The sequence below is a fragment of the Trichoplusia ni genome, chromosome 16 (genome assembly GCF_003590095.1).
Source record: "Trichoplusia ni isolate ovarian cell line Hi5 chromosome 16, tn1, whole genome shotgun sequence".
NCBI classification, from domain to species: Eukaryota; Metazoa; Arthropoda; class Insecta; order Lepidoptera; family Noctuidae; genus Trichoplusia; species Trichoplusia ni.
In genome coordinates, this window is record NC_039493.1 from 4388572 (window position 1) to 4403265 (window position 14694).

The 14694-nt window shown below is 33.8% G+C and overlaps 1 protein-coding gene across 1 annotated transcript; it reads right to left on the reverse strand.

Annotated features, from left to right (window-relative positions):
* Window positions 1-97: 97 nt before the first annotated feature.
* Window positions 98-3816, reverse strand: LOC113501828 (Bardet-Biedl syndrome 5 protein homolog). The gene is made up of 7 exons (XM_026883111.1): window positions 3409-3816; window positions 3063-3211; window positions 2012-2189; window positions 1717-1807; window positions 1384-1530; window positions 763-954; window positions 98-543 (listed from the first exon to the last, which is right to left on the reverse strand). Exons 1-7 carry the CDS (start codon window positions 3471-3473, stop codon window positions 325-327), a joined length of 1041 nt encoding a protein of 346 aa, XP_026738912.1. The 5' UTR covers window positions 3474-3816; the 3' UTR covers window positions 98-324.
* Between the last annotated feature and the right edge of the window lie 10878 nt (window positions 3817-14694).

The following is a 14694-nucleotide window of genomic DNA, read 5'->3' on the forward strand; positions in this document are numbered from 1 at the left end:
AATTCAAGTCGTAACAAGTTTACTGTTCACGTCAATTTATTTACAAACTTGTTGGCAGTTGTCGGAGTGAAGTTCGTGAGAATCGTTAACTTCAGGCTTTAGTTATTTGGTCATTCAGCTTTAAATACCAGCCTTTTTAGCGCTGCATTGTTCTTGTTTAATAATATTAGTTCTTGGGATTGTAACTTTTTAATGCTTATTAGTAAGTAAGTATTTAAATAATTATGTCAAGTTATTTCAACGATACTTTATTCACAGCCAACGCATAACTTGGAACTATAATACAATGGTAAAAACGAAAAAATATATTATAACAATGTTGCATTAAGAAGAAGACTGTACTTCAAAAAGACTCTTTAAAGTAAATCCTTCTTTCAGTGGTTCTATGGCCAGTCCTAGATAAGGGCTATAGACTGGTGGGCTTTCCGATTCGCCTTTGTTTTGGGCTAGTTGTGATGCTAGGTATAAGTTGGGGCCCATTTCCCCTCGAGGCTCTCCGATTTCTTCTAGTTCATCTATATCGTCTGTTGATGGTCTTGTGTTCTGCGAATATCAAGAAAATTTTATTATTTAAGTAGGTTTAGCTTCAGCCGGCATCAACAAGCTTTCATTAATAGTACCTACGATATTTTTTTCTACTAGCAACAAAAAAGACTTTGGGCTGTTGATCATTTAGAATTTTGCTTTCTTTCGTTTTAATATTCAACATATTTTTTTTCGTAGTTTTTTACAGTTACAACTATAGTAAATGTATGATTTTACCTCATTATTCCAAGTAACTTCAATCCCGAATATAGGCTTTTCAGTATAAGCTTGATGTAGTGCTTTTAATTCAGTGAGTAAAGGACGCAGTCTTTCACGAGGGTCGGCTCTGAACCCCAACACGTAACCTCCAGATGTTGGACGCACTACAAACACTAATGCTTCCCCGAATTTTGAGTCTTTGATGGCGATCTGTAATTATAGGGAGATATTTTCCATAAAATACTATATACTACTATAGCATATGTATATGTTGACTACTATAACTTGCAATATATATTTTGACAAAATTTGAGTGTGAAACGCAATCCATATAGCATTTTTTCAATCGTTTTTGTCGTTGTGTCAAGTGTGTATCGAGAACTTTATATTAGAACAATTCAATGAAATAGTTAATGGAACTGTTATAGAGAAAGATGTTCATTGGTTACGATATACACGCAGCTCGGCCAAGCTTTTTCCAATGCCTTCATATGACATGTCCAAATCGTCAGCCGTCCATCCGAGTGAGAGGGGAAGAGCTATATAAGTTGTAAATCTCCATCTTTGTACCTCGAACGTGTATTTAATATGTTGTGGCGTTTACTTACTTTATAATTACGACTAAGTGCTTTAACTTACATTTTCGATGGTTATGTAAGGCATGGATACATTGAAGGCATCATTGATGTCCGCGAACCAGACGACTCTAACGTTTGTGACCACCAAGGTCCCGAGGTTTCCGGAGTCACTCGATAGATTCCAAATACTGTGCTCGCTTAGACATATCTGAAATATATTTGAAATTTTATCGTTTTTTTCTTTGCCTATGCCGATGCCAATTTTCCTTTTGTCATCCAGTTTCAAATTTGATATTTATTAAAAAAAGTAATGCTACAATGGATTGGCGTCTAAAAATGTATCTAACGACAGTTTCATCCTTATGTATTCGAATTAATGTAAAAATAAACGTACTTGTTCTAGAGGCAGCATTCTCAAATGCTTGTTGTGGATAATTGCACCTCTTAGCTTGAGGTCTCGATACATTCGGGAGCCAGCGTAGGCTCTGTAAATAAATATATTATATTCTTAATACACTTATACTGACATCAAAAATTGATGTTACTCTAAATATCTTACTATGTCTTGCTTGTACAAACCCTTCTTACAAAATGCCTCTTTAAAAAAAAATAATATTTCGTTTAATGCGACACGCTGTTTGTGAGTAATATACGATTTACTTAAAGCTAAATTCCAACTTAATACTTACTTAAATACTCCGGCTACAGAAGTGTAATGCCTCACACAGTTTGGCGATAAATTTGTGAATATAAATTCATATCTATTAGTCTTGTACGCTGCTAACACATTCAGAGCCTGTGTCGTCCCTCGAAGGCCCGAGTTCACGACTTTTGTATTTGTTGACAATATACAGTTGAGACCAATAGCTGAAAAATAATATTACAATTAAGACCAATTTAGATTGGACCTAGTGTCAACCCTTGAGGAATCCTTTTGTTCATGCATTCATTGTTGGATTCTTTGTTTCGGAATTCAGGAGTTTTGTATTTAAAATACTTAAATTTAAGCTTCAATGAAATCGATATTGTCATTTATACCCATTCATATCATCGTTAGTTTCAAAATAGTTATGTTTACAATACTGAATCATATATTCAACGTATCAAAGGCCTTAATGAGTTCACAATAAACCTGAATTAACGAACGATTGGTTTATAATTGAAATACGCAACGCGAATGCAGTAAAGGCATTTCTAATTTCATTCATGAGCGATGCACCCTTTTATACAGAGCGATTACTAATTGATTTTCCTAGAATGGTTATTTTGGGAATATTGGTCGATAATTCGATAATTGCTTATCGGAAAACTGTTTTATTAAAAATATTTTGCTTTCACTTTCACTACTGTGTGGCTTTATGAATATAACTTGAATTTTAGTGGAACCCCGCGCGACAGAAGGATTCCTCGGTGCACTAGTCGATTTTTTTGTAAGTTTAAATGCGTTGCAGGTCTGAATGCGAAGCTTTTATGTATTTATTAGTAAGCACATCAGTGTGACTTCTACCGCGGTATCCATCAAATATTTAGACATTACGTACTGTGAAATGATTTACGACTTAATACGTTTTAGCACACCCTAATAAACTATTGAGCAATGAGGATCTTTTCTTATTTTGTCAAATTAATTTTGTATTAAATTACCTACGACAGGTTGAGAATCAAAATAATGAATTTTCTACCCTATCAGAAGTCAATAGAGCTCATATTTCAAGTTAGTTTGATTAAATGTATACTAACATAAGTTAATTCTCGGGGAGGCCATGGAATGCCATATGATCCTCAGGTTGGTCACTACCATGCGTCCTTTAGTGCCACTGTTGCCTTTAGTGTCCTCAATCGGTTCGATCCTATCGAAAATCTTCTCACCAGGTCTCAATCTTAAATATCTGGAATATGTAAAATCATTTTTAGACTTTTATCGTACTTCTTTTTGAAAAAAAGAAATGTAATTGCACTGGACGTATGATAATGTTTAGGTTTTGAGTAAAGAAAAGGTATTTTTCACAAAAGTCTTCAAACCCAAAGCGTTAGGGCGATAAAGCAAATATGAATTGTAGATATTATGAAGATAAGATATACTTACGCGAAAGGCAAATCAAAAAGGACCTCTCTGTCTTCCCAAACAGCTCCAGTCTTGGTCTTCGACATTTTAATTAAAACAAAACACTGGAAAACTTCGTCACCTATTTTGTTATGCTTGCCGTTGCCATGGCAACCTAACAAGTATTGTTTACGACGCCTGCTTATAGATAAGCCTATTATTTTTAATAGAGCCTTTATAAAACTGGTTAATTTAAATTTTGTATACGAAGCACTTGACTAGTTTATTGTATAAGTTGTTACTTTTTGGAACGCTATACGATAGCGCGTTAGTTACGACTATGTTCAACTAAGTTTCACCAATATGCCTGAAATAATTTCAAATGCTCGTACACTGGCCACGAGGTTAGTTTGTGAGTATCCAAATGATCGCCGACACAGCTTTGATTCGTGTGTCACTTTCATACCATTGTATGTATTAAGAATCACAGCTGCAATTTCATCGTGTACAAAAAAGAATATTCTAATATAATCTAAGGCTTCCATAATAAACAGTCGCTATCAACCACACGCACACATAGCGTCTACTTGAACTATCTGTAAAAGGCAGTAAAATCATATTAATTTAATGGCGCCCGGATGAGTTTTGTCCATATCTGATGAAGGGCTTTTAAACGGCCAGAGCGAAATGTCACTCAAATTTCACTGTTTATGAACTAATTCGATAGATGTCACTACTAATTATTACAAACCCGCCATTTTGACAGGTGACCTTAATCAAGATGGCGCATTAAGTTCGTTATTTGAAAACTGTCGTTGAGTTTAAAAGCTTGAGTGCTAAAGGCATTGTTATTGACGCTAATCATTCTAAAAGGTTTTCAAAATTTTATAGGATTTCTTGTTTCGTGTCGCATTAATGTAAGGCTAGTAAATAATGGCGCGAATGTTTAGTTACAAAGCATTCAGTCGTGAAAACTTTACACGTTTAAGTAATAAAAGTTATGAAATGTTAGTGACTTTGTATTGATAAAACTGTGATAGAAAATTAAAAAGAAAATTGTAGAATAACCTATTCAATTATGAATTTGAAAATAGTATATGTCTTGTATATAAAAAGTATTCCGAAATGTTAGTTAGGTTAGAAAAAGCAAAAAATCCATTTGATAATCTCTAAAACTGTAATCAGTTAAACTTTATCCGCTAATTTATAAGCTGTCTCAGAAGTGACAGAAATTCATGAAAACAATTAAAGTATAAATAAGTCCTAAGGAGTAAAGTTATGTTTTACTAAAGCAAATTGCAATTTACCGTCGATTCCAAACTCGCAAAACACACAACATCAATCAAGAAACACAAATAAACTCTGTTCTTAAAGTTTTGCTTATTCAATCTACGCTTAAGAATATATTTATACAAGTTCTGCCTGCCTCCTACCTGTATTTGGTAAACAAGACTTCAAAAGTGAAAGACCTTGATGCGAAAACTATTTAAGGGATGTACTTAGTTATTACAAGTGTAGAGTATGTCAAACATTAAGTTGGGAAACTAGAAGATCATAATAATTTTCTTACAACGCCACCTAGGCTCAAACTAACCATAGTATGTATTATGAGTACTAGACAACTGATAGACATACTTAAATGATCGTGCTCGTCACTCAAAATTTCGTCCTGGTTGTTACTATCGACTAGACCAACAGGCCAGTCATGTACGAGTACAAATCAATAACAATACAACAATATTACCCAAATAAAAAATAAGGTGATACACAAAGCTTTCATCTTGTGTCACTTATTCGTACACTTTTTAGGTAATTAGGCCCCACTTCCATTATGCCATACGTTTCACCATTCTCACGGTTTATTTTTGTATTTTGTATTGATAGTAAAAATATGTAAGTACCTATGTGATATTTTTTAGAACGGATTTCTTAAAGAGTGGGTTTGGCGTGGTGACCTCAACCACTGCATGTGCCACCACAACCTATGTTTATTACAGTACCGGTGTAAAAGCATCTGCTTATTAACGCCTGACAACAGTGTTATGCCTCAAAAACTGTTATCACCCATTTGATTTCCATTTAAAAATATGATAACCTGACATAAAAATCTGAACTTTTAATTCTGATTCTATATCAGTCGTTTTACGGTTAGGAATTAAATTTTATCATATATCCGACCCCTGCCACGGTCGTAAAGTTATCGTTCTAACCAACTTTTACACTTTAACAGTGGAAGGTGGAGGGGGGGGGGGGTTGGAGGTCGATTTCGACAGCTCCTTACGAGTCATGGCATCGAAAAATTTGGAGTTCCTTTTTAAATTAACTTATGCTCAACTGATGTTTAGTTTTTGGAAACCACACATGATATATGTATGTATAAGGACAATATTCACCTTATATAAGGAAAATACTGATTTGAGTTTAACGATTGTCTAATCTTTCAAAAGTAACAGATCTTTTTGAGATCGGGGTCTGTACCTGCAACGTATTTAAACAGAAGTATTTTAAGAAGGTGTAAGAAGAAATATCAGGTTGTAACACTATCCATCACTTTGAATGTACCGAGTATTATAGGTCACCATTTACACACTGCGAGACGTGTCGAGGTTTCAATCCCTGCTGCTGGTCCTAAGACCAGTATTGGGTGATCCAAGAATGACTGGGCGCCTTTGTGAAATTGAAGTTTTCATCACAAAATGTGATAAAAACCCTATCGAGGAGAAATAAACCCTTTAAAAAATAACAATATTCAAATCAAGTTTCCTCAAAACAGACCTATTACGGTCATAACTATAATCAGAATCACAACCGAATTTCCCGAGCAATATTCATATTATTATAGAATAAAAAATTTCATAAGCTCCCTCTTCAATTATATCCCTAAAAACTGGGAAATCATTTCACAAAAGCGAAAGCTATTAAGGTCTAAATTACTTAATACGACGATTATGTTCTTTGCAAAGCTTGTTGGCAACCGAATTGGTCCTTACACCGGCGGCTAAAAGGACCAATTTGCAAAAACCAATTGTTTCATAATAACTTTGTAAACGTCTCTTAATTGTCTCTTATAATTAAGTAGAAGTCCCAAAGTAGGTGAACTTAAGGTCCCAGATGCGTAAAATTATCTAATTATAAAAAGTATTAAAGACAATTTGAGTTTATCCAAAATTTGACTTCGGCATCCCTTGGGTTCCAATGTTATTAAGAATATGCCACGCTATTAGAGAGGTCGTAGCGTTTTAAAGAAAATAGCCTCAGTTTGTTTTAAATGTGTTGATAGCGACTGTGATTTTATTATTAAATCTTAATAAATTGTTATTATTATAATAGTTTCGTGCGGGCGGGTTCATAATTATGTATTTAATAACGGGTTATTAACACGTGTATATCGAGATTGCCCGACTAGTTTCGGATCCAATCTAAGACCTTTAACATGAGATGACTTGGCGGCGTGGTCGCAAGTCAATCACATGATACATATCACATGTTATAATTCATTCAACGATTGGTACTAGGTAACACTGATGCAAAACGCAAGACCAACAAGTTGAAATTCTAAATGTCATCGAAAGAGATCAATTTACAATTGTCATACACGTAAATAGTAAATATGTAAGTAAGAATATTCCTACCATACAATCTAAAAACCTCACAGATAAGCACAACGGTATCTATTAAACAGCAAACGTTTCATTCAAAATAAAGAGACTTGGAGAGAGGCAACCCTTTCAACAATAACTGCGGTTCAGTATTACAGGTAGACCCATTTACATTTATAGTACGACCTAACCTTTTAAAAGAAATAGCTAAAGCCGCGTACATTTCGCACTTTTAGCCGCAGTCAAAATCCAGCCTTATAACCACCTTCCAACAAACTTTGATTTCACTTCAAAACTAAGTGGGTTTGGGGTAATATCGCGTGGGCGTCGATCGGGGGTAAGGAGAAGGGGGCTCTCGTTATTTTCACTTTCCCCGTTTATTGCCACAATAAATAACATTAGGTTTATGACGCGTGTATAAAATACCCTGTGCGGGGCGTGCGAGTCTGAATTTTTAATTTGTACCTTTATACTTTTGTTCTGGAGGTTGTGTAACCGCGGGTGAAGGTATTCATTATATTTGTTGATGGCCGAGTTCCGTGTTGCGTATGTTGTTGTTTTGACCATTAGTGATGGATGTCGATGGAAAATTATCAATATTTTTTGTTTTCCTGTTTATAAATTATTTATGAATTATGACGATTAGAAGAACCGAGGACACATTAGCTTACAACATTTATAGACGCTGTATGTACAAAGAATTGACTATCGAAATAGAAATTTGTATGAACGACTGCTCCTTACTAAATAAGGTTTTATACAAGAAACTCTTGTATCCATTACCCACTGAGCTAGACGAACGAGCAACTTTTAGTTTGCCATTTCGTTTTTAATCATTGTACATCGTGTGCCTAGATTCATTATTGTAACGTTTTGAAAGTGCCTGGAAAACGGACGACTTGAAATAAAACTGTTGATTTTGACTGCTCATGTATAAGAAAAATAAATTGGAAAAAAATTACATTGAAATCCTAAAAACACGTAGGTGTGACTATTGAAGATTAGACTTACCTAAATTCTTAAATCAGACTTAGTCCTGTAATCTCTAATTTTAGTTTCTTTCAACTAATGCTCTTTATAACTTAAACTCCTACGCTTGACTTGGGTCCGCAATCTAATTGTTTCACATTACCTCAGATTTTTTTATCGTAAAGTGAATTTAATAATTAACAGGCTTGGTAAAGAGGGACGCAGGTAAATGCCTCTCACATCCGTAAGTGCTTGTTGTAGGGTCACACGCTAGAGAGGCAATAAGATGGCAGAACGTATACTGGAGCTGAGGAAAAAAGACATTTTGTGCAAATTTGTGAGGAAAGTTTGAATGGCGTTTTAGGAGTTGTGTTAATAATTGTGATTATGTGGCTACAGGGTTACTGCCTAAATTATTTTTTTATAATAGCATTACTCAGTATTCAAGAACCATTTAAAGTAGAGTATTGGATTAAATTTAATTGAAGTAAATGTCGTAATACATGCTAGAGAAATGTAAAATATTTTTAAATTGGGTGAATAGGACTGGTTGTTTGGATACAGAAGAAATTTGTGGAGTGATATCTTCTTTCGGCCATGTCGCAGTGTTTTTTATTTAAACAGCTTTCTTACAAATTTATAAACCAAAGAGTCATCATTTATTCAGAAAAACATTTGAAACCATAAGAAAATCTGTTCCTATTTATCTCGCCACTCTTATTTACCCCGTTCTACAATAATCTAAAAGCAAATAATTTACTTCTTTTTCCCACAATTTTTCAAACATTTGTATTTTTTATCCTCTTAAATGGCTGTCTGACACATCCATAACACGTCCTATTATCGAATCCCTAAAAACAGCAAAAAAATTCCGCTTCTGAAAAAAGTATCTCAATACTTTCCTACATTATAATAAGGCAAGGACGTTTCCACTGGCCCCGCGGACTCAAGCTTAAACGTTTATGTCCAAACTGTCGTTGGAATTGTTAATTATTTTCGTGGGACCCACTTATAATCCCCATTCGGATCGGCTAATGACACTCCAGGACGGTCGATAAGAAATTATCTTAGATGTGAGTTTGGAGTTTGGTCCTTCGATCCGAAGGTCCTTGATACTGGACTTGGATGGTTAAGATTTGAATAAATTAAATTTTTGGGACTTGATTTTTCTTTTTGTTATGAACCAAAGTAATTTGCTGTTATGAAGTTGTGAGAGAATTAGTATTTTATAAGGCTTTGTAAAGGCTAACTAACAGGCCATCAAGCGTCGGTTTTATTTCATGACTTATTTAGCACCGGTACGCCGCAGCCACAAAAGCCATCAGCGCAATAATTAAATGGTCCTTCCTACCGACGACCTCAAAAGCATTTCGAACCACTCAATAGTCCAGCTTAAACGTCAAAGGCAGTTTATCATCCAAATGAAAAACTATACAAACAAACTCTCCGTTTCCCTCTAACTCGCCATCTCCCTCTAACAATATCACAAGTTCACCTATAAGATCATAATTTTTAAAAAAATCCCAAAGTTAACCCTCCCCCGCGGTGGGGGAACTTAAACAAGTTGCCCGGCCAGATGGCGTTCGCTATTCAAATTTTCTTGTTTTATTAAAAAAAAAGTTCACACTTGACCCCGAAAGCATTTTAAGTCAAGTTCTTTAAGCACCTTCTTAGTAATGTCTCGAGGTAATTGTATTTTAATGGTTACGATTTTAAGAGAGAAATTGCAATTTTATGGCGGAAGAGATTTTGGGATGTAACTCTGTAATTTAGACTGGTATCGGAAAACATCTCGGTGTATTTTATTTTCTCTGATAAGTTTAGTATTTTTTAGTACTTTTTGTAACATTTCACATTTATACTGTTTAGGATTTAAGAATTATATTTAATGACGAATATATTACAATTTAGAACATTAAAAAATAGTGTGCTTGTATGTATGTTACTATTTTTTTAACATAACATTAAGTCATACCGAAAACTACGCTGATTTTTCATTATTTTTTATTTCAAAACAGTCTTTGTTAGATTTTTTTGGAAACGACCAAATAAATTATCATTTGGGAGTCTTAAGACACAATCGCCGCGACGAGGGGGTTGGCTCTCGACCAACAGAAATATGGATTCCTTTGTTTTAAGAAATTAAAAAGGTGATCTTTGTGCTATAATATTTTTTGTTTTTCTTTAGTTATTGTCCTCTTAGCATAGGGTTGTTTGAATTTTTGTGGAGTCCGACAAAGGTTATTTTGAGAATTTTCTTCGATTAAGATTTTTAAATGTTTCACGTATTTTATTTGCTTGTGGACATGTGTGTCGATCTTATGGTTTGATATAAAAACGCAACTAATTAGTCTAATGACGACTAATCAATAACTTCAGTTGTCAAAGCAATTGATACGAATGTCATTAAAGGACTGAATGTCAGTCAAACACTTCGCGACAAAAGGAATAAATTTCTTATGATGGACGTCGTCACTTACAGCCAAACACAAGGTTAAGCGGAGCATTTAGCAGAATATAGTATTTTTTTTTAACTATATTAGGTACGGTAAACCGGGTTGAAATCTGTTGAAGTTAATCTATATTATGTATAAACAAGATAAGAAGTCAATCATTACTCATTTCTCTTTTAGTTAGCAGAATAACAATTATGATAACCACATTTTGAAGTTTGCAACCCTAGTGCGTATATACTACAGTGTAGTGCTAAGATGCCATAATAATTCAGGCACTTTTTGTCTTAAGTAAAATATAATTGTCACCAATTTATAAATTTAGTCCACCCTTAAAATGATGTTAATTAAAGTATGAACAGCTATGAAAGCTAGGCTATAAAGTGTGTTAGTGTATTTTAAAACAGCCTTAGTGTATTTTATAAAAAAGGTATAATACGAAATTTCTCGATTCCTATGGCTTTCACAATAATTAATATAAATATATTATGTAAAATATGTTCATTTTTGTCAGAAAATCTATCTATCCGTTCCATCGAAAACTAACAATTTTATACAAAAAAATAAATTAAATTCGAGACTTTTAACTTTAATGCTTAAATTAAAAAACTGTGTAAGTATTTTGTTTTCAGATAAATATAATTTCAATACTTTATTAGCATATACATTTAAAATAATTAAAAATATTTTAAATAACTTAAATTAAAATCAAAATTTTATTTAAAGATAGTTGGGATAAGGCTAGGGCGATGATGACGAAGTAAAAAAAAAGAAATTAGTATCGTTAAGTAGTTTCGAAGCAGAACATATTCGTTTCAGATAGCTCCATGGTTTCCAAACCACTTTTTATAGCTTTCTCTGTGCTACAAGCACAACAAGCTCCATCCGTCTCCATTCTTTTTTCTCGTTTACATAAGAAATATGACGTCATTTAAATTTTTTATTTGTTCATTCATTTTGGCAAGTGAATAAGTAATGTAGCGACGACATTAATATTTGCCGCCGTTATAAACCAAATGCCGATGCGGTTCAGTGCCTTTTTGTAATGAAAATGTAAACTCGAATATACAAGATCGAATCCGGGGGTAGACATTTCTACAGGTGTGCTATTAGCGCTGATGTCTGAGAACCTATGTGTGGCATTGATATTCCTTTTCAATAAGTCAAGGCACTTGACATTAGTTGACATGGGTGAATTTCAACAGGTCCAAAAAAATCTTCATTTCCGTGGATTTTTTATTCTTCAACTTTAGAACAATAAAAAATAGTGTTTTCTCAAGTTTTCGATCAGATATGCAGTTTTGCTTAATATCTAGCAGATAGCTTAAAAAACTAACGAGATATACAAGATTGAAAATTCCGTGCCACGGCGATGAAACATGCATGCACGGCAATGAAACAGGCGTCCATGGCAATGAAATGTTATTATAGTGTACAAGAATATTTAAATGATAAAGTTAATCATTGAAACAAAAATAAATACTATTAATTTATACGCAATAATAATAGAATATAATGTGTAAAAATCCAGTCACACATGATATTATTTTTATAATATAACTATAAATAGATACATTCCTGTCTAGTGGCGAAACAAACATAAGTCACGGAAATGAAACACGTGGCCACGGCAATGAAAGGAAACTGTTTTACAAGGCACGGCGATGATATTTTTTTCATTCCCGTGTATTTTTTTTCATTGCCATAGCAAATTTTGTCCACGGAAACCACGGAAATGAGAGCACGGCGATGAAAATCAAGGGGTATAATTCAATTTACTAAAAAACTGGTAATAATTCACAGTAATGAACACTTTACAAATAAGCTAAATATAAATGGCATTGTATTGAATGCTCAATCGAGATTAAAAACTTATTGAAATAGAAGTTAGACCTATCCACGGCGATGAAAGAAAAAATGTCCAGTACCAAAAAAATTGAATACTTTTAATTATAGCTCGAAAACGCAGGCACGTACACACGTTGTTCCTTGTCTAGCCTTTCGACGTTACTTATATGCAACGTTTAACGCAAAACGGGAGCGACGCAAAACGTTAGAATATGCAATATTCTCAAATATGTTTAGGACATGGCGATGAAAGGTAGTTCTGGGACAAATGGTTTTTTATTAACCATACGTTGTATTGTGTAAATATTTGAATAAATGTATTCCGAGTCAATACTCTAACTATTCACGAACCAAATAAAACTAAGTTTTAATATAAATAACGATACATTTTTGATCAATGATGACTTTAATACATCAAGGTGAGTCGTGGACAAACACGGCGATGAAAGATTATGTGGTTTAACTTTTTTTTTTGGAAAACCTATTAATTATATTAATAAAATATTTAGTGCTACAGATAGATTTTTATGTCATCTACCTAAAAAAAAATGTTAGAACATTATAACAATGCTTTTTAGTACCGATTTCATCGATGCCACGCAATTTTTGGGTCCGGGAAATTCACCCACGTATGTAACTTTCACTAACTTGATAATTCATTACATTTAAGCTTCAGATTAGCTATTATTACTTATTAACGATTAGTGTTGGTGTCCAAAATGTCACTTTGGTAGAGTTGAGGCAGTCATCACTTATATGAGTAGCGTATGTATCAGTAGCAGCTATTTATAACTCCAAATAGTTTGGCCAATAAGAAACAAAACACAACTTTGGTATGCCTTTCTGTTGCGGTGACTTAAAACTTTAACGTTATAATCATGCGTTTACTACATTGCCTTGTAAAATGGTTTGTAGAAGTCAGACAGGCAGTCATTCCTCAAAAAACCCTATTCATCTGAATCGAGTAAGTCTAAAATAACATGAAAAAAGGTATCACACAAAAATCTAGGTCGTTTATCCCCACTAGTTACCAACTAAGTGTATTAAAACATACAAATGCCTCTACAAAATAAAGATCCTCCACACATTATAAAACTTTTACCTGCACGCTTTCGCTCGCCCGCGCGGAGGCAAACAAAGCCAGTATGTAGCATACTGAATAGTCAATGTACTCCGAAGTTACCTGAATTTCAGCAAGAATAATCAATTAGATGAATACATCTGCCGACAAAAGTTGCCTATGAGTAACTACGTAAACTGTTTGGGTGGCCCGTATTCATAGTCTGGTTTACATGTTGTGTCTAAAAAACTATAATTTATTGTAGGTTATGACTATATCTCTATGACTATATCTAAGGTGGCTTTAATTAATTGAAATAATAGTGGGTATGATAATGTTTAGGTTGAAGAGTTTTGGGCCTATTTTTGCTTGTCTTATTTTTACACGCAGGAATATCTAATATTAGAAACATAAACATACGTCCTTTTAAATTCATGTTGAATAATAGATTGGATTCATTTTTATTTGTATACACAGAAGCAATATACAATCAAATTACGATCACGAAAAAATAAAACGAATAAATTCATGTTTCCAATCCATCAATGTTTCCAAATCAAACGTGACTATGAATACAGTACCGTTTAAAGCTTCCCCGGGCCCCCGACAGATGGCGGTGCGCGTGATTGATGAGCACGAACTTAATTATAATACTTAGCCAGGTTTATTCTTAAAATCTCTTTCTAACCGACTCCTCAACTTTCCGGCGTTCAAACTTAGACAATAAACTTGAATGGATGTTGATTCTCTGACGGGCTGTCGTTTTTAACCGACGATCTCGTTAAGGTTGTTTTTTAACCCCCTATTTCAAGATTGAAGATTCCTGCATCGTTCTAAAAAACTTGATTAGATTGCAGCATTGGTGCGGTCCGTTGATAACCTAATTCACATTACTTTGACTTTGATTTTGAGTTGATGACAAATAGAAAGATGAGTTTTTCTCTATTTTCTACTTATGATAGGAAAACGATTGTATATATCTGCTTGTTTGTGTTGCGCTGAACTATATACGTTGTCTCATGAAAGAAAGATAGTTTATTTCTTATTTGAGCTGAACCGAGTTTCAATTGTGTCCTTATTTTTAGATTCCGTACCCAAAGTGTAAAACACAGAAACACCTCACTAAGGCCCCGTGTGAGAGAGTGTGATATTTTCAAATGTAATGTATCAAAATCAAAATCAAAATGTTTATTTGCATGTTAAGGTTGTACAGTTGTTAAATACATACAATTGAAGTTCAGCTTAACGGCCTTTTTCAGGCGTTGCAAAAATGTGAGAGCTTATATTCTACTTACTATAAAATGACTGTGTATTACTTAAATTCTAGACATAAACTTACAATCGAAACAAGGATAAAACAAGTAACAGCAGATTTGTGTTGTTTAATATTATATTATAT